This window comes from Ciona robusta, chromosome 8 (genome assembly GCF_009617815.1).
Source record: "Ciona robusta chromosome 8, ASM961781v2".
Taxonomy (NCBI): domain Eukaryota; kingdom Metazoa; phylum Chordata; class Ascidiacea; order Phlebobranchia; family Cionidae; genus Ciona; species Ciona robusta.
In genome coordinates this window covers 3,154,661-3,173,280 of record NC_143242.1, presented here as the reverse complement: position 1 = coordinate 3,173,280, position 18,620 = coordinate 3,154,661, and the positions used below count along the sequence as shown (strand labels likewise).

The 18,620-nt window shown below is 35.3% G+C and overlaps 6 protein-coding genes across 6 annotated transcripts; 4 read left to right on the top strand and 2 right to left on the bottom strand.

Moving 5' to 3' along the window:
* Positions 1-105: 105 nt before the first annotated feature.
* On the bottom strand, positions 106-4,063 carry LOC149732330 (bystin-like). The gene is made up of 10 exons (XM_089883687.1): positions 3,805-4,063; positions 3,354-3,485; positions 2,767-2,956; positions 2,274-2,416; positions 1,834-1,914; positions 1,394-1,519; positions 876-1,021; positions 697-808; positions 507-595; positions 106-333 (listed from the first exon to the last, which is right to left on the bottom strand). Exons 1-10 carry the CDS (start codon positions 3,946-3,948, stop codon positions 186-188), a joined length of 1,311 nt encoding a protein of 436 aa, XP_089739813.1. The 5' UTR covers positions 3,949-4,063; the 3' UTR covers positions 106-185.
* A 335-nt stretch (positions 4,064-4,398) lies between these two features.
* LOC149732329 (mitochondrial import inner membrane translocase subunit Tim23-like) lies at positions 4,399-6,601 on the top strand. Its single transcript, XM_089883694.1, has 4 exons — positions 4,399-4,740; positions 5,142-5,331; positions 6,084-6,162; positions 6,348-6,601. Exons 1-4 carry the CDS (start codon positions 4,480-4,482, stop codon positions 6,469-6,471), a joined length of 654 nt encoding a protein of 217 aa, XP_089739820.1. The 5' UTR covers positions 4,399-4,479; the 3' UTR covers positions 6,472-6,601.
* Positions 6,370-8,217, bottom strand: LOC149732328 (phenazine biosynthesis-like domain-containing protein 1). Its single transcript, XM_089883692.1, has 4 exons — positions 7,990-8,217; positions 7,518-7,653; positions 7,334-7,457; positions 6,370-7,161 (listed from the first exon to the last, which is right to left on the bottom strand). Exons 1-4 carry the CDS (start codon positions 8,073-8,075, stop codon positions 6,638-6,640), a joined length of 870 nt encoding a protein of 289 aa, XP_089739818.1. The 5' UTR covers positions 8,076-8,217; the 3' UTR covers positions 6,370-6,637.
* Positions 8,218-9,227: 1,010 nt separating this feature from the next.
* On the top strand, positions 9,228-10,973 carry LOC149732327 (uncharacterized). Its single transcript, XM_089883693.1, has 2 exons — positions 9,228-9,733; positions 10,273-10,973. Exons 1-2 carry the CDS (start codon positions 9,297-9,299, stop codon positions 10,538-10,540), a joined length of 705 nt encoding a protein of 234 aa, XP_089739819.1. The 5' UTR covers positions 9,228-9,296; the 3' UTR covers positions 10,541-10,973.
* Positions 10,974-11,804: 831 nt separating this feature from the next.
* Positions 11,805-13,652, top strand: LOC149732326 (uncharacterized). Its single transcript, XM_089883688.1, has one exon. The coding sequence runs from the start codon at positions 11,945-11,947 to the stop codon at positions 13,232-13,234; it is 1,290 nt and encodes a 429-aa protein (XP_089739814.1). The 5' UTR covers positions 11,805-11,944; the 3' UTR covers positions 13,235-13,652.
* LOC149732325 (SWI/SNF-related matrix-associated actin-dependent regulator of chromatin subfamily D member 1-like) lies at positions 13,625-18,565 on the top strand. The gene is made up of 9 exons (XM_089883686.1): positions 13,625-13,898; positions 14,079-14,163; positions 14,575-14,754; positions 15,077-15,283; positions 15,631-15,804; positions 16,300-16,491; positions 17,076-17,243; positions 17,832-17,962; positions 18,290-18,565. Exons 1-9 carry the CDS (start codon positions 13,702-13,704, stop codon positions 18,357-18,359), a joined length of 1,404 nt encoding a protein of 467 aa, XP_089739812.1. The 5' UTR covers positions 13,625-13,701; the 3' UTR covers positions 18,360-18,565.
* The last annotated feature ends 55 nt before the right edge of the window (positions 18,566-18,620 follow it).

Genomic DNA, 18,620 nt, shown 5'->3' with positions numbered 1-18,620 from the left:
GTTTTAACAACTGAGGCAAAAAAGGACTTTATATCATCTGGTTTAAAAAGCAAGCTAGTTCAGTTTAAAATAAGACTTGATTTCATGTGGTTCAAAAAGTCAAACTATGTTTAGTGTCTTTTATTACAATTAGAATACCCAGCATTACACAAAGCAGTAAAACTCATTTTATTTATGTTTTTTTATTAAGGCATTAACTGTGGTTCATCCATTTCAATATCTCGACATTCAGCTCCCTGTAATTGCTTCCGTACTAACAGAGTTATTTGTTCATGTGATTTGTGGCGCAGTAGTTCAAGAAGACTTTCTTTCTGTTCAGTTGAGATGTCACTCCTGGAAAACAAAAGTCTTAGCTTTCTATTTATGCGATAAAAGCAAATTTGCTAACAAATAATTGATAATGTAAATAGTATTGCACTGTTTTTAAAATGTTTTGCTTCTATATGTTTAAGGTCCTTCAGTTTGACATGAGACTTAGTCCATAACCCTATTTCAGCAACTTTTACCTGTATATCTCTGCAAATGAAAGCAAAGCTTGATGCCATAGAACCGGGAGTTCACGTTTCTCATTACGAAAGCTTAAGAAATGAAAAACCTGCAATCACATTTAAAATGAAAAGCATAAAACTCTAAAATATTACATGACACAATAGAAAAATCATCAGTAAAACCTGTTTCACGGAAAGGTTTACTCACCAAAGCATCCAGCACTCTGAAAGGCAGGGCATATTTTTTGCTGATCAGTATTTTAAGAAAAATGCTGTTTGGACCGCTGTATTTCATTTCCGCTAATTTCAACATAGCAGCACTAAAAGAAAAAAAAAAGTTTATCACAATGTTGAATGTAATTTTCCTTAACCATATGTTTTACGCACCTAGCATGTAGAACAGGTATGGAACATTTTGCCATAGCACTCCCAATGATGGTAGCTTCACGTAATGTACAAGTCCCTTCCTCACATAGAGGGAGAAGGATGCCTTTGAAAAATGCTGCTGGTTTGAACAAAGTTTTCTTTAGAGCCTGTAAGTATGTAATATGGACAAGGTAATGATAATTTATATTTGTTTTTATACCTATTGTGAAAACGGTAAGATTTTTGTATACTATAACAATACATGTGTGCAGTATGTTCTATATGTGGGACAAAGCTTGTTCAACATCATGGCACAGTGGTTGGCGTGCCTGTTTTTTTATTACATGGTAACTCGTAAGCTGGCACCAGGTGTATAAAACAAAACACTTGTGTTATAGCGACTATCGTTTTCCGGACAGGTAAGGATATAGTAAGTTTCATTCATACAAACGTTAATTAAGGTGCAGTCGTGTGTACATTAATACACTATAGAAAAATTACAGCATAACGGAATTTACGTAATGCGTGGTCTATCTCACCATAAACAAATGGAAGTTTAGTCGCTTAAAATACTGAATATCATCTCTGATTCTTGGCAGCAAAACAAGGAAAAAGAATCTTTGTGCCATATGAGCATTCATGTTTGACGCAAACATCCTGGTTGCCTGGAAGAATAAAGAACTCATTCATTTACAATGCTATATCATACTGGTATCCTTTTTAGGTTAGTTGGGTATTGCTATTGCTTGATGATCGTTATTATACAGTAATCGGGAGTTAAATAGACTATATATGTTTTTAAAGACCAGTTGCCCCGGCATGCGACGATACAACAAGTTACATACAGAGATACAGCAGAGATAGTTAAAAACAATTTACATTCATTTATATCATTTAGTAAATAAAACATATTAGTTTTAAAGTTTGAATAGATAGGCCTATATACATATTAGATATTATAACAACCCCACAAGCATACCTGATACATGGCTGCTGCTGTCCAACCATCTGGTTCAGTGATATATAATACTTCCTCCCAGTTTTTTAAATGTGGAAGAACCTATAAAATAATTTACATGTTTTATTATTCATATAGTTATATATGTGGTGACTCATAAGGGAACATGAAGTGTATAAAACCATGCACCTCTGTTATAACAACTGCTATTGCCCCACCACAAATGGATAAATAAGTTACATTCATTTAAAACAGAACGCCCCTGTTATAACGACTGCTGTTGCCCCAACATGAAACAATGAATAAGTTATATTCATTTAAAACAGAGCACCCTTGTTTTAACGACTGCTTTGCCCTACCATGCATGGTTAATTCAACTACAATCCTTTTTTCACATTAAGTTGGTAACTTTATGAATCTGAAAAAGGGATACAACTAGTAAAATATGACTTTAAACTTACCTTGAAGGCTTTTGGTAATTTACCACACCGGTATCGCTGCAATATTGTTTTCACATCTTTATAAACTTCCACTATTCGTGGATCCATGTCTGGCAATGGATTTTCCAGGTCCGGCATTAACGTTGAAACATCAGTTTGTTTTTCTGCAAAAAAATAATATGTTATTAGGTACAACATTTTATTTTACTACATTATATAACAGGTAAACAGTATATATAAATATTATGTTTAATACAGTATATTTATATAATACAATCTGTTAACCAATCAAAAACTGTATATATTACCTTGTATTAAAAAAACGAAAAAAAAAAATTAAGAACAGAATAACCAATATTATTAGATCCACATTGGTGGGAACAGTTTTCCCAATAAAAAAAACAGTTTTTAAGCATGATATTGAAAAAAGAATGTAATAATAAATAATAATGGCATGTTCTTGTTCTTTGCATATCAATGAACACCATACAACATACTTCAATAATAAAATAACCTGATATTTTCTCCATTATAATATCAGCGAGTGTTCGTCGTGAAGGAGGATTTGGATTCATGAACGCTTCAAGAGCTTTTTCATCTTCTGCATCAACCTCAAAGATTTCCTCTTTGTATTCCGATACTTCTGCATCACCACTTCCTATTTGAGGCCAGTCTTCTTCATCATCTGAGCCTTGCTCAATTCCCTGCAAGATAATTTTGTCACAATTGGAGCTGTAGGTTTTAAGTTTTACTGGCCGAATTTAGTTTTGGTCTTTTTTACTGTATACTACTTTGTAATTGTTGCAAAGGTTTTAAAACAATGCTAAAATATTCCATTTAGCTTAAGATACTCGGTGCCATATAAGATTACATGGGGTTAATTTTAAATTTGCATTGGCACCTCATACTTGCATTGCTCACAATATGTTTTATATTAGGAAAATATCAAGTACAGCAACATATAAACTAAACTATGATTTAAAAAGGCACACCTAACTAAAAAAAACATGAGACTTCATTGGTAACCAGAAGCATGGTATATTTATATTGGATATTTATAAGATAAGAATATAACAGTATTGCCCAGTTTTTATCACTTACAGATGGTTTTATAAGTTTATGTGGCGCGCTGTTGCTTTTCACAGACCAAACATTTTCCAATTCATCTTGTTGCTTTCTAGCAGAGTCAAGAATCTTCTTTGTGAGTTTTTCATCTACAATGTCACTGTCTTCCTATAAAGAAAAATGTTCATACCTAAATTAAATGTGACATTATGGACACAGTACAGACACTCTTTGTGAGTTGCCATGTATGTTACTTTGTGGATGAATACCCTTTCGGGATTTTTTCTCTATGTATGGCTAATAATTTGGACAACTCATTAGTGACCACTGGGTTGAAGCAATTGCTGTTAAGTGTCTTGTCCAAGAACACTTACACCCACAATGACATTGCATGCAATATGCACAATACAAAGTCTAGTTCTATCATTTCATTAAATAAATATGTAACAATGCTATAAATTCATGAAATTAAGTTTAGGTTACTTACCTGTCTTGGTCGAGCTTTGTTTTGACGTTTTGAATTATCTTTAAGATTGTCTTCATTAATTATTTCATGAGATAAATCTGTTCTGTGATAATGCGGATTCTGTCCACTCGTCGCTTTCGTTCGGTTTTTCTTAACTTTCCCCATTGTTTATTTCTGTATATCTATCAATTAAGCGCCTAAAACACCTCGCGGTACTTTTCACGTGCTCCGTATTTTATTGCCAGCACATATGTTTTAGTTTTGCGGTAAAGCACCCATGTCGATTTTTTTTGTCGATACGCATGACAAAGTTTGTATAAAATAGAATTTTAATCTTTTTTTAATTCCTTTGTTGCAATTAATCTAGCTATTTTAAAGTTCAAACAAATCATTTTTTCAAAAAGAACAATTTGGATATAAAATTTATTTCGTTTTATTTTAGTAAACTCGAATTAGGGGATTCCCAAAAAATGACTTCTGACGTAATCACGTGGTAACAATTCCAGTTTGTAAGAAAGAAGTTCGTGATCGCGTAACTAAGGTTTCTCAGTTTTGTAAAGTGAATTTGTATATGGTAATATATATATTGCTAGATGTTTTTGTTTTAAAACTAACTTCAGCTACAATACTACGTGTTGCAGGTGTTCGTAGAGGTCGTTTTATAAGGTAAAGCGTATAATAGGAATACATACAAATATGTTTGGGTCCAACAGTGGCGCAGACACAAGTGGAGATTTCCCGAGCATGAACCGTTCCAGCTCCCAAGTCCAGACGCCGTATTTGAACATCAACCCCCAGTACCTTACAGCAGCAGAGGAATACATTTTACCTGAAGATGCAGCTGCCACTCGTTCCCGAGCGCAAACCATGTTTACTATGATCGGAACTGCCGCAGTAAGCGGAGCTCTTATAGGAGGAGTGGAAAGCCTTCGATACAGTGGCTTGCAGTGGTTAAAGGTGAGTTTGAGTTGAGTAGTAAAATTCCTTTCTGATGTTATCTAGTATCCGCTAAACTCAACTAGGTAACCCTTATAACCCCCCAGTCTGCAGAGTATGGCAGGTGCACAAGCGATTTTGTTTACAAACTTTTGGTTGTGCGCGCCATAATTTGTTTCACGCATGCAAATTTATTGAACAATGAAAAAACATGTTTTAAACTAAGTGTGATTCTCTGTCACTTTTTGATGATAGCACGTGCAAACGTGAAAAATAACTGTCCTAAACAAGCGGGATCTCGTCAAAACCAAATATGAGTATGACCAAATATAGCCCACACTCTAAAATGTTATTTTACAAGCCTATTTTATATTATATATTTGTATAACTCTGCACAAGAAAAAAATCACAATTTAATACAGGGCAAATCACAAAGAATGTTAATGACCAGTGCAGTGCTTAAGAACGGTGGACAGATGGCTCAGAAGTTTGGGTCAGTTGCTGTTCTTTACTGTGCATGTTCAATAATATGCGAGAAGACGAGGGGTGTTGATGATGAAATTAATACAATATTTGGTGGAGCAGCAGCTGGAGCTCTTTATTCATTACCAGGTGTGTTATCATAGGCACCTAACATGGGTATGCAAGGTATGCATGAACACCCTGAAAAAAATTAAACTACCCAGTATGAATACGTAAACATTTTAATGGCATATCTTATAAACATCTTATGAAATAAACACTGCAAGGAAATCCAAGGTGAGCGTATATTACCAACATTACTTGGAATAGACACTATACAGTGGTGTTAGTGCAATGATAAATCCAGTCTATTTCCCAAATAAAGCCTGATAAAGGTTGGCATAAACTTTTTTTTTATACTAAAATAATTGGTACCTTGACTTTTTAAAAGTTAAGCACCTTTGTGTGTGATAGAGATGTAATTGTAAAGCTTGTTTTAATTTTTGTAATTTACTGTATTTATTCATTATTTATAATTGTCATTGTGTAAGCAAAAATCATACTTTTAAGTGTCTTGTATATAGCCACACATATGAACCAAATGTGAAAAATCTTGCCGGATTACAGCCATGTGTTCTTTTCTTATTATTATAAGGCTTATGGTGCTGCTTTGGTTATTCATTTCTTTGCAAAATGCCTATTTTTATGAGTGTTATTTACCGCCTTTATTTAAAACAAATTTAAGCATAATGTCATGGTGGATTTAGTCATTTTAACTCCAGTTTTTCTTTGACAGAATTTGGTTACTATGTACTAAATTTAAAATTTGAATTGATATACCCTGTTCAGTATGCACTTTGCTAAACCTAACAAATTTGTAAATGTTAGTCTTTTTCTATCAGGTGTATTTAATGTTCAAAATCATGGACCTCAAGCTGCTATGGAGGAAGAAACAATTGGATTTTTAAAGAAAACGATCAGGTAATTATGTAGACTTCTGTGCATATTCTACTAATTCTGGTGCTAGTAAAGATTAAAGAATCTTCCCCACCCCCAACCCACAAAGGGCCACAATACCAAACAATTCCCCTAAATCGTATTGCTTTATGCAAATTTGTAACAAAGGATTCCTCCCTAGTACCAAAATTTAAACAAATTTCTTTTAGGCGTCTCCCCCCAGTTGGACGATTCTTTTTTGGTGTTGGAACTGGAGTTGCATTGAGCGGACTTTTATGTTTATATAGGACCAGTGGTCCAGATTTTGTGAGAGAAATCACCAAGCGGACCTAATTCATTGTTTCTCATCGAAATTGAACATAAGTTTAAACAGAGCAGCACAACCCTTTTTCAGAGGGCCTCTTTATTTATGTTTGCTCAATAATGATAATTCATAACATTAAATACATTCTTTTGAGCCGTTTTTTTACCATAACCTTACAAAAAGTTGAAAATTGTCTTATTCCTGCTCTGGTAGACAAAGATGACCCTTCAGGATAATCTTGGTGTTCCCTCCAATGTCCACCCTCCCGTCAGCTCTTACTTTTACTTGCACATCACCCCCGCGTTTCGAGCACTGTCGCCCTAACATGACGTCTTTCCCAGTGACGTCACGCCAGTAAGGCGCTAGAACTGTATGCGCAGAGCCTGTCACGTGGTCTTCGGGTATTCCATTCCAGGGTGCGAAGTAGCGTGAGAAAAAATCGTACTCGTCTACTCCTTTAGTGGTCACGATAATACCTTTGAATATTAAACCGTCGTGCGATTTCATCATTAACTCAAAATTGGGTCGAATAGCTTGTAGGTCAGTCAAGCTAAAATCATCTTTCATGCGAATGAGAAGTTTCTTGGCGGTTTTTGACAACAGAATCTCTTTTATTCTGGTAACGTTATCAGTTTGTAAAGTCACGTCTATCGTGCTGCTCAAATCCAGATGATTGAACAGTTCAGGTTTGTTTAATGGAAAATCAAGCAGAATCTTATCTACAAAAGTACATAATCGATATAGTAGGGTGGGGGAAGATGGGACACTTTGTCAGACGAGACTCTTTTTTTTAATTTTCTATTTACGGACCCAATATGTGCTTAAGTGTCCTATCTTCCCCCATTGTACTATATGCTGTGTGTTTTACGTTACTTGTAAATAAACGCTTACCGTTTTGTCTCGTAGCAAACAGATCACCACTAAGAGTAGAAAACGTAACGACGTCATTCTTGTTTTCCGCGATGTGAAACAGAGTTGCTGCAGCTGCTAACGTCGCGTGTCCGCATAAGGCAACCTATGTGACAAGAAAACAGTTAACACGCTTGTATTGGATCTGCTTTAAATTTTATATCACCTCATTGGTTGGCGTGAACCATCTCAACCCAAAGCTTTTTTCGTCAACATAGTCGTTCGACTTCGACCAGATAAAAGCGGTTTCTGCCAGATTTATTTCCGCTGCAATATCTTGCATCCGCTTTTCGGACAAGGTCCTAAATTTAAAAGAAATATTTCAACAAAACTGTAATTTGATATCAGTGAGATTGATAATACAGATTGAAATGCAGTTTTAATGGCATATTTACATTGTGACATACCTGGCGGAAATTCGTTGTCACATACAGCATTGCAATTAAAATATCTCAGAACTGCAGTTACAAAAATACTAACTGTAGCATGGCATTCAAACCGTTGTTTTTATATTGAATATTAATTAGCAAGAGTTGTTTCCTTTATGTAATATGCATAGAATTGAAGGTACTTCATTAAGCTGTGCATATTCGAAACGCAACTATCCGTGGTAAGTATGTTGCTAGATTTCTCCTTACCTGTTACCAATCCAGCAGATAGCTGCCTGGTTTCCTGAGAACGGCTGATCAGTGAATGCATCCACCATATACAGTGGTAATTCCATATCCAGACTTTCTATAGAGCAGCTTTGTATCGAAAGCTTACAATCTCTTTACTTACGTCCAAGCCATTCGCTCTAGTCTAAATAAACTAAATGCATTGGTTGTTCAGTCGAGTGTAGACAGTGTTGCCTGTAATTTAATACTTAACCTGTGTCAGATTGGTTACATTTTTGTAGGAATAAAGCTGTATTAAAATGATGTAGAACGCAAGAGGTACCAGTTTTAAAAATACGTTTGGCAACACTATAACTATATTTCAAGAGTTCTTCAAATATCTGTATTGACTGATACCCGGTTATCAATGTTATAATAGTTTATCGTTGTCATCGTCTAGCTCTAGAGAGAAAGGCAGAAAGGAAAGTTTTTCGTTTTACAAACATTGCCAAGGATTTTTTATTCGGTCTGTCTGGCGGGAGAGATTTTAATTAAACATCGGTGGTACTATGGACCATCACAACAGGGAAACGCGTCATATCCGTAGTAAGATCAAATCAGATTGTACAACTATAGCCAGCCATCAATAATATAGACAGTTCCAAAAGCTACAGTTGTTTTGGTTTAATGTTCGAAATGTTAAAGCAAGCATTTTAAAACTTTAGAACAGTTAAAAATTTTGTTTTAATCCCTAAGTTGTTACGCTTCTTTAAAGTACAAAAAAATATTGACAATAAGTTATCTCATAATTTATTTGCTAGAATGATTTTATAGTTTACTTTGCGTCAATAGTATGACTGTGGAAATTTTCGTAAAATTTTCAAGTCATGGATTTCCGGATAAGGATGAGTCACCGTTTGTTGGTTAAAATTCCTTCCCCGCTATTTGTAAATCGCGTTTCGTCCTCTCGTGCGTGTACGTCAGCGCAAAGCAGGTCTCTGACGTCACGTGCCATTCTCAGCCCCGCCCCTTTCCGCCTCTCGGCCTATTCTCGTGGATCGATTTTATAATGGAAGAGAGAAGGACAAGTAAACACAGGCGTAGTAAAGAAAGAGCCTTGTAATTTTCCACTCGTTGTGTTCATAGTAAAAGGCGGCGGATCGTTATTGCATCAGCCATCCGTAGCCGTTACTACGTGTTTGTAAATACTGTGGGATATTACTGTAAGCTCTTTCGTAGCATCGTTTTTCAGTTTAAGAAGTGGTAGTGTTTGAATGTTAATAACTTAATAGAGTCTACCAACATGTCTGCTTTGCGGTAAACGAAAACAATGTCTCTTTGTGGCAGGCATGTCTCAGACACGTAAATTCTTACCTTCATTTCCGCTTGTACCCGTAGGCAGAACATGTGTTAGCATTATTTTAACAGATAGGCGAGTACTTTTGGAACAGAATTTATCGAGCAAAGTTCGTTTCGAGCAAAACAGGAGGATACCAAACCGTAAGTGTTCAATTAGTTTCAAGTTACAGCTCAAAGCTCTAATGGTCGTCGTGTTCTATTCACTAAAACGTTTTCTTTTATTCTCAACAGAGGTAGTTTTACTAACGTTACAAATTTTGTTTCACGAATTTAAAATGGATCGGGATTTAAGTCAGCAACTGGTCAAGGACCATCTAAGCAATGGAACTGGACAAGAAACGTGGTTGATCCCATTCGGTGTAACTGTTGCACTAGCGCTGGGTGTAATAGTTGTAATGATACTTCATCACTTCGTAAAACAATACAGGTAAACTAAACGGAAATTTCATAGCAAGAAATTGTGGGTGGGAAAAGATGGGTCACCTTTTCATTCTATTTTCTCGTCAAAGTTGGTAGTCAACAAAGAACATTCAAATAGTTATAAAACCGTATTCTCACGACCACCATAGGTCGTTTTGATTGTTTAAAACACGGTCGGGAAATTTGGGATATAGCATGTGTTAAAGGTGTCTCATCTTACCCCACAGTACTTATATAACCCCATGCGATGGTGATATATCGTATGGAGTAATATCGTAAACGATTCACATGTTTGAATGAACATGAACTCTATGAGCCAAAACAAACAAATTTCGAATGGAAGTTTCACACGAGAAAATATTGGTTCAGTAATCTCAAGGGAACCAACCGAGCTGAAAGGATTAAATTCTATTGTTTGTTTCATATACATTACAAGTATGCGGAACGCCCTATACTGCTTAGCCCAATAACTATAGGCGGACCCAATGCGAAATTGATTAGTGCTTTTTCCAATTTAGTTGATTAAAATAGTTTGTTTGTTCGCAGGCGAAACCCGGAAACGGACGAGGAACGTAGTCATCAAGGGTATAAAGAAGCCACTACGGACAGCGATGAAGGCATCGCTTTCACAGCTGTTCGAGACGAAACTGATTCCCGGAATACTATGCCCGTGCAAATTGTGGGATCCCAGGAACACAACAGTCGTTTGGTCGTTGAGAGCAGACGCGTCGAAGTTCATTCTGGTTGGTCAGCTCCACCACCAGATTATAGCAATGTACCAAACTTGTTGAACATGCCATCTTCCAATTTATAATGTCACTATGCTTGTGTTAGAACCGTTCTATTGTAGCTGCTTTAATCGTTGCACATAGTTTGGTCCCCGAATGCGTTAAGTTCAAATTAGGGTCCAAATTTAGGTTTTGGTGACCAATTTCAGTGGTACGTTTTCCATTTTTTAGCACAAGTTAAAATTGCTTGAGGTATAGTATATAGTTCTGTCATATTGTGTCGCACAATGTACCACCCCTGAAATTACTTCGAAACGCTTTTCGTATTGTTTTATCACTTTGCTTTATTCATCATTATTGTGCTTTTCATTGTTTGTTAACATTCTTAGTGCTAATTTATTTATTTGATTTGTGTTATCTTGCTTTCGTCCCATCGCTTAGTTAATGCTGCGGTGTTGCCTATAGGCTACATACGAGAAACACGATGATACCACAATAAACGCCAATCTACGTAGTGTACTTTTATTGTTGTCAATATTTCCTATTTAAAAACGGGGGGAGTTGGAGAGATAAATGAAGAGAAGATTTTTTACGAAGACTTAAATGATCAAAAGTCCCTATATAGCGTCTATTTACCTGAGGGAAGGGTGGTAGGGGGACTAATTATCTTGCGTATTTGTATAATATATATTGCGTGGACCAGAGTGGACTCTAGTGTAGACCAAAGTCCATAGAAATCACTATGTACTTTGGTTTAGACGCATTTGTTACACACATTGAACCTTGATGTAGTACTGAAAACCAAAACGCTGTGTTCTCTTATAATTGTTCTTTTTCAGGCAATATATTATTTTTCTTATTTAGTTTTTAGAACGATAGATTTTATTTCAATTTATAGCAGTACTGTCAACTCCAAACTAATTTCTCAAACAATCATGGCTAATTTTTTTACTCCCCATACCGTAAAACCAGGGCCATTGTGTGTATAATATTTTTATTAAGGAACACGCATAATCCGTCAAGCGTGACAGAATGAATAAATTTTAAAAGTTTTCGTTATTATCTCAAAATAAAAACTAATTAAGTTAAGTTTTTACTGAAGTTTTTACTTTAAGCTTATTTTAACCAATTACTTAATATTTAAGCGTACGTTTATAGTAAGTAAATTCACCATTAAAACAGTATGCGCCGTAAGTTGGTGCTAGTGAAGAATCTCCCCCCCCACCTTATTTGCTAACCACTAACCTCTAACCCCTTGGTTAGGGGGTTAGGTGTTGATGGTTAGGGGGTTAGGGGTTAGTAGTTAGTGGTCATAGGGGTTGGTGGTTAGGGGTTAGTGGTTAGCAAATAGGGTGGGGGGGGGAGACTCTTCACTAGCACTCGTAAGTTTATTACCACCGTTTTAAAAATACGTTGTACGTAATTTACTAGACCTACATCAATAACATAACACCTTTTTATAAACAGTGTCAAATAAATAAACTGCAAAAATGTCCGATCTTAGTCACCTTGAATTACGAGAGGCAAACAAAAATTTGCTGGATCGTTTACGAAAATCACAACAAGACATTTGTAGTCTTATCATAGCTGCAAAACATTCTAACCTGGATGCTTTATCGTCTGCCCCTCTTACTTCAACAGTAAATTTTAATAATTGGGATAACGATGCATTGCGACAATCTGGAAAATTAATTTTAGAAGCAAAACACCGCATGGCAAAATCACCCGGTGCAAAATTCCAAAATAAAGGCAAAAGAAATGTCGACTTACCGTCTCCTGTAAAATCTCCCAAATATGATGAAAATTTACAAGGAAAATACCCTATCATTTCAAGTTTTTTAAACAGTCAAATTGAGAAAAAGAAAAATTTAGTTTTCTCAGAAACCCCCACAAATAATCCATTGCTGACAAATTCCGGAAACAATCGTCCTTATAGAGCCACTGATTCAATGAAAAAGCCAAAATCGATTCTTCTCAATGCTCCTCATCATGATGAGGAAGAAAACCAGCATCCTCGTGTCACTTTTAAGTCCTCCACCTCAAAGGTTGATTCTTTTTGCTCCCCAGCAGGTTTGGAGGAAAGATCCTCTCCTCCTCTTCTTGGTTACGATTGGATCGCTGGAGTCGTAGAAAACGAGAATCCGGAACTCGATTTCTCAGATTCATACTTGGATGAAATAAACGAGTTCAGAAAATTTAATCGCTCGTCATGCCATAGCAGGAAACAATGGAATGAAATGGTCAAAACACCAAAATCTTCAATCACAAATTTGCCAAAATTTACTGGAGAAAAGATGTCAGAAAAGAGTCCGGATCCAAGTGATACTCGGGATCCTCGGATCGTTAATTTCACTATCAACAAACGATTATTCCCTGTTCCTGTTGATCCTAGTGATTCTATGGAGCCTGGGACTTCACAGTCACCCAGGTACATAAGAGTCAGCATTCCAAAATCCGCTTTAATGTCACCGCAACGTCTAAAGCTAATACACAGAAGCAAATTCACAAGCGGAGCTGACTCTCTTGCTCTTCCTGATCACTGTATGATGGGATGCCAGACAAAAGCTCCTCCGAAACGAGATCCCACATCCGAATCTTACTCCACCCTTGATCTCCGCTCTTCCATGCGACCGGAGGAAAATCTGACAGGTCTTCAGATCAAATCTGGCCAAGTTCCAGTTCCACAGAAGAAAACTCAAAGAAAATCCAACAGTTTCCTGGACGAGTCCTATTCTATACAGTATAAACTGTTAAAAATGAGGAATCAAATAAGGACATAATGAAATACTAATACATTTGTTATAAATGGCTCATTATAACACTTTTCAAACTGTTTTATGATTTTATATGATGCATTTGTAACTCATACTTTTAGATTAGCCTACCAGTGGTTTGCTGCTATACTGATGGCAATTATTTAAATTTTGTAAAAGTACGAAAGCTTCTTTTATTAAGTTTATAACTGTTTTAATTTCTGTTTAGATTGTATTATTGTTTTAACACACTATTTTTTCTCCCGGTAGTGCAACTTTTTAGCACTGTTTTGTTTTATGTGTTTCCCCCCAATTTAGGTATATAAATTATATAGAGGCTGAGCTTTTACGTCATTGCTTATTTATTTTTGCACAAAATATAATTTAGTTCATTAGAAACTAGTTTTAAGAGTATAATATATTATATATACTGATGTTTTATAGAGCTTTTAAGAATTTCTGTTTAGGAATTTCATTTAAAATTTATTTCAAACATGAATCAAATCCCAAGGACCCAATATCATGGCCAGTCCCCTTACTACAGTAGAGCTAGACCCAGTGGGTCATCCTCACCCTTTCCGAGTCCGTCCATGCATAACAGCCCCTCACGAACCGAACCCCCACGCAAGAGACCTGGTGTGTCCCACCAGACTAATGCAACACCTATTTCAAGCTCACAAGCAGATATGAGGTAACATTTTGTTTAAAATGTTACTTGTTATATCACATTCTAGTTAATGGTATATTACTGCAGAGTAAAGTAGTTGTGTTGTATTGAAGGCTATTCATCAGCGATTTTTAATTTAAAATTTATTTTATTTAAATTTTTTTTGTCTAAAAATTTATTTTCTGCATAAAATTTTTTTAAAAGAAACAAACAAGTTTTCACCAAAAAGAAGAAATTATCGGATAAAGTTCTTCCTCAGTCTGTTCGTGATCTTGTTCCAGAGTCACAGGTACATATTTGTTATTTAAGTTAAAAAAATGATAATAACTTAACCTTTATTCAAGGACTTAAGCCACAAAGTTACAATTGCCATGGACAATGTTTTGTCCGCAATGTTCGAGAATTAGTCATGGCTTGAAGTTAGTTTAAATACCACAAAAATAGTTATTGGCAAATATAAAATAACAGACATAGGTGCCAAACCTTGAGTGGCAGCATATGCGGGCAGTCAGTAAACATTACAACCAAGTTTTGCTACAATAAGATTTTATCACCGGAATATGTTCATTTAGCCATGCATCCCCTGCTTTTTAAAAACTTATGATGATACCAGGGGGGCACCTATGATACCAAGGACTAAGGAGCTCCATTAACAATTGTTAACCGCCTGTGACTGACTCCCATTCTTACCACATTGCAGGCATACATGGATCTTCTTGCATTTGAACGCAAACTCGACTCCACGATCATGAGAAAGAGGTTGGACATCCAGGAAGCTTTGAAGCGACCGGTTAAAGTGAAACGCAAGCTTCGCGTGTTCATCTCAAACCAGTTTTTTCCGGCTAAAACTGACAGTGATGCAAAGGAAGAAGCAGCAAAGGTAAAAGGTTATGTTTCAGATTGATGTATTTGTTTTTAATTAATGTTAAACAGTTAAGCCATAAGTTACATTACTGGAGCTAATGAGTATAAGTAATTACCAGCAGAACTGCAATTACTGCTTAGCTTGTTGTATAGACTGTGAAAATCATGTAAAGCAACTGTTTTCAGTTTTAAAAAAATGATTTTCTGTAAATAACTGTTAATTTATGCTGTGCTGTTTAGTGTATACCATTTTGGCATTTTAATTTTTGAAAACACACTAAAAGACAAAGAAAATTGTCTGTGTATTAGTTACAAAGTTGTAACCTTCCCAATCTTAGGCATCATGGGAGCTGAGGGTCGAAGGTCGTCTGCTCGACCTCCCACAACCCAACCCTTCCAATCGACATGAAACAAAACACAAGCGGAAATTTTCCTCGTTTTTCAAAAGTCTCGTCATTGAATTGGACAAGGACTTGTATGGGCCGGATAATCACTTAGTTGAGTGGCATCGTACACAAACTACTCAGGAAACTGATGGATTTCAGGTTTGATTTTCAACTCGTTGTACATTTGAGTGGGTACTGGTACAACTAGTGAAAAGTGGCCACTTATTAAACTTTTTAAAATGTAACTGTGTTTTATGCCTGCTTAATGGCTTCTTGCTAACCACCAAACTATAAATCTTTTTTAAATTCTTTACTCATTTTTTTAAAGAAATGTTACAAAAAAACACTTATAAAAAAGAGTTTTACAAAAGAAGGTTTTTGCTGAAACTCTATACTGACACTAATAAAAAAAGTTTAGCAAAAAAATTTTTTTTTGAAACTCTATGAATAAACCCGAATTTTCTTTTCTTGATAGTTTATTAGTTAATGAAAAAAATGTCTTCCAGGTTAAGAGACAGGGAGATAAGAATGTAAGATGCACGATGCTCTTCATGCTCAACTATCTTCCACCACAGTTTAAACTTGATAGTCGTCTTGCACGTTTGCTCGGTATCCATACACAGTCTAGACCAGTCATAATACAGGGGTTATGGCAGTACATCAAAACTCATAACTTACAGGTACATAATGTTAAAAGAAGGGGTGTGAAATATGGCACATTGTATGGACTGTGTCCTTACTCACACTTTTCTTCCAATTAGAACTTTAGTATGTTTATTTAAATGTGATTTATTTAATTTTGACATTGTATCGTCTGTAGGGTGTAACGGTTACATCTTTTATCCAGAACATTCTTTCTATTTTTATCATTAAGTCTGTTTTAACCACTGTTGTGTTACAGCTACTACCGTCTTCTTGCTTTTGTCAACTCTCTTGTGCTTGGTTATTGTGACCGAAGAGACGAAATAAATTTTATTCATTCATTCATTCTGTTCTAAAAGTTTTAAAAAACTTTTCTAAGATAGTATGCATCGTAATAGTGTGTTTACATTTTACTATCGTAACAAATTTTTGGTATAAAAACAAGGGAAACACAGTTACATTTGACTTTTAAAAACTTAAACTCACATGAATATTTTACTAAAAATAATAGTTTTATAATTTTTTCTATTCAGGACAATCACGAACGAGAGATAATCAATTGTGATCCTTACTTGGAGCAATTACTTGGGAAGTCTCGGATCAGATTTGCGGATGTTCCTCAGCTTCTTCAACCTCTACTGCATCCTCCGGACCCCATTGTCATCCAGCATGTGATCAGTGTAGATCCTGCTGATGCGAAAAAACAAGCTTGTTATGATATTGAGGTGGGGACATTTTTAAAAAATCATGTTTGTCATACAATTGTGTGGACTACATGATGTCACATTTTATTACAATGTTTAAATACAGTTACATTACACTAGTCGTCAACTCATCATATACAGAAACATAGCTTATCATACTCCTTTATTAGTTTGGTAAATGCAACATACTTTTGCTCTGCTGATTTGTATAGACAATTAGCAGCGTAAAACCTGTTTTATGTATAAAACTTGGGTCAAAAATCATATTTTGTCAGTGTCACCCCAGCCAGGCTCTTTTAATGATATGCCTATGACACTGAACACCGAAGTATAAGTGACCTAATATATGTCACTTTTTTAGTGTTAGTCATAAAACACTATGTGTGTTGTCCGTCATATTTTTGTGCTTTATGTTCTATTCAAACTCTCTTTTGAATACATTGTCATAGCAGCTATCATATAAGCATTATTTTAAAACCACATTTATTTTATCAGTATGCGCATCTAACTATCTTGGCCTCTCCTGTATTTTATTTAAAATAGTTGTGCTTATAGATCCATAAACAAGTTTTGTTGCAAATAATAAATGATGATTTTATTATCAGGTTGAGATTGATGATACACTGAAAACACAGATGAGTTCTTTCTTGCTCTCATCTGCAAGTCAGCAAGATATTGCAGATCTTGAACGCAGGATTCATGACACAGTGGCTAATGTTAAGCAGCACCGTATACAGAGGGAGTTCTACATGGGATTTTCTGATAATCCACAGGTGTGGAAACTTAGTGTTTATTTTTAAGGGCAGAAACATGTGCTGTTTATTGTGGCTAAGTATGAAAGCCATTGTTATAACACCAGTGGTCTGTTTCATACACATTGTAATCGCTTATAAGTTACCAGCACATATGTAACTTTGTTAGTTATATATATTTTTTTTCATATCTACACAATATTAAAAGATACCATATTTATTTTTTGCCATGCAGATGTGTAAGTATTTATATATTACAATATGATTATGAACACAAAGATTAGTGAGGTAAGACGAGACATGTTTAGTTTTTCCTCCCATCGGTAGTAAACGAACAATATTACAAAATTATTAACAATAGCTTCGCAAATGTGTTGTTATTTGTTAAAACAAGATCAAGAAATATTGGATTTTGGGTGCTATTGAAGGACAACTCTAAATACCACAATAAATTACATATACTAATACTATACTGCTCATAAATGCAAGCAACATGCTATACAGAGCACATACACACAAACAACATGTTATATAGACTCTATGTGTATGTGCTTGTGCTATATTGTGGTATTTAGAGTTGTCTGTAACGAATACTATATTTTAATTCAGGAATTTATCGCTGACTGGATTTCATCTCAAACAAAAGACTTGAAGACGATGACTGATGCAACTGGAAACAAGGAAGAGGAAAGATTGGCAGATTATTATTATGCTCCATGGTCTCAGGAAGCTGTGAACAGGTTGGTCATTTTGAAGCAAGAAGTAGATGAATGAAAGAATCTGTCAGCTATATATAAGTTTAATATTGAAAAACATGTTGAAGAGTGGTATATAGTAGGGTGGGGTCAGATGGGACACCTTTTCATTCTATTTTAGTAGTAATCCAGAAACATTTAAAGAATTATAAAACCGTATTCTCACGACTTTCATGAATCGTTATTAACTTTTAGAATATTTGTATATTATGTGCTAAAGGTTTCCCATTCGCCATTACCCCACAGTACTATACTTATTATTAGGATATACCAAAATGTCTTCGCTTTTACAGCTAATTTTTTTCTTTGTAGATACTTCTACTCAAAATTGCAACAAAGACGCATTGAATTGGATCAAGTGCTGAAAAGTTCAAATATTTGAAGCATTGGAAAAATACCATTCACTGCCACCATTGATCACTACCAGTACCTTGGTACTTAAAAATACTTTTTTGTGTTTTGTTGATTGTTTGAAAGTCATGCCACTTGTGATGAAACACAAGCTGTTTTTGGATGCCGACACAGCAGTTAGTTGATTTCGGTTCACTACTCAATCACTTGTAAATAAACTAAATTCAGTTACCCAGATTCGCAAAAAAACTTATTTTTATTTTCTCAGATATTTTATGCAAATCACTTGTAA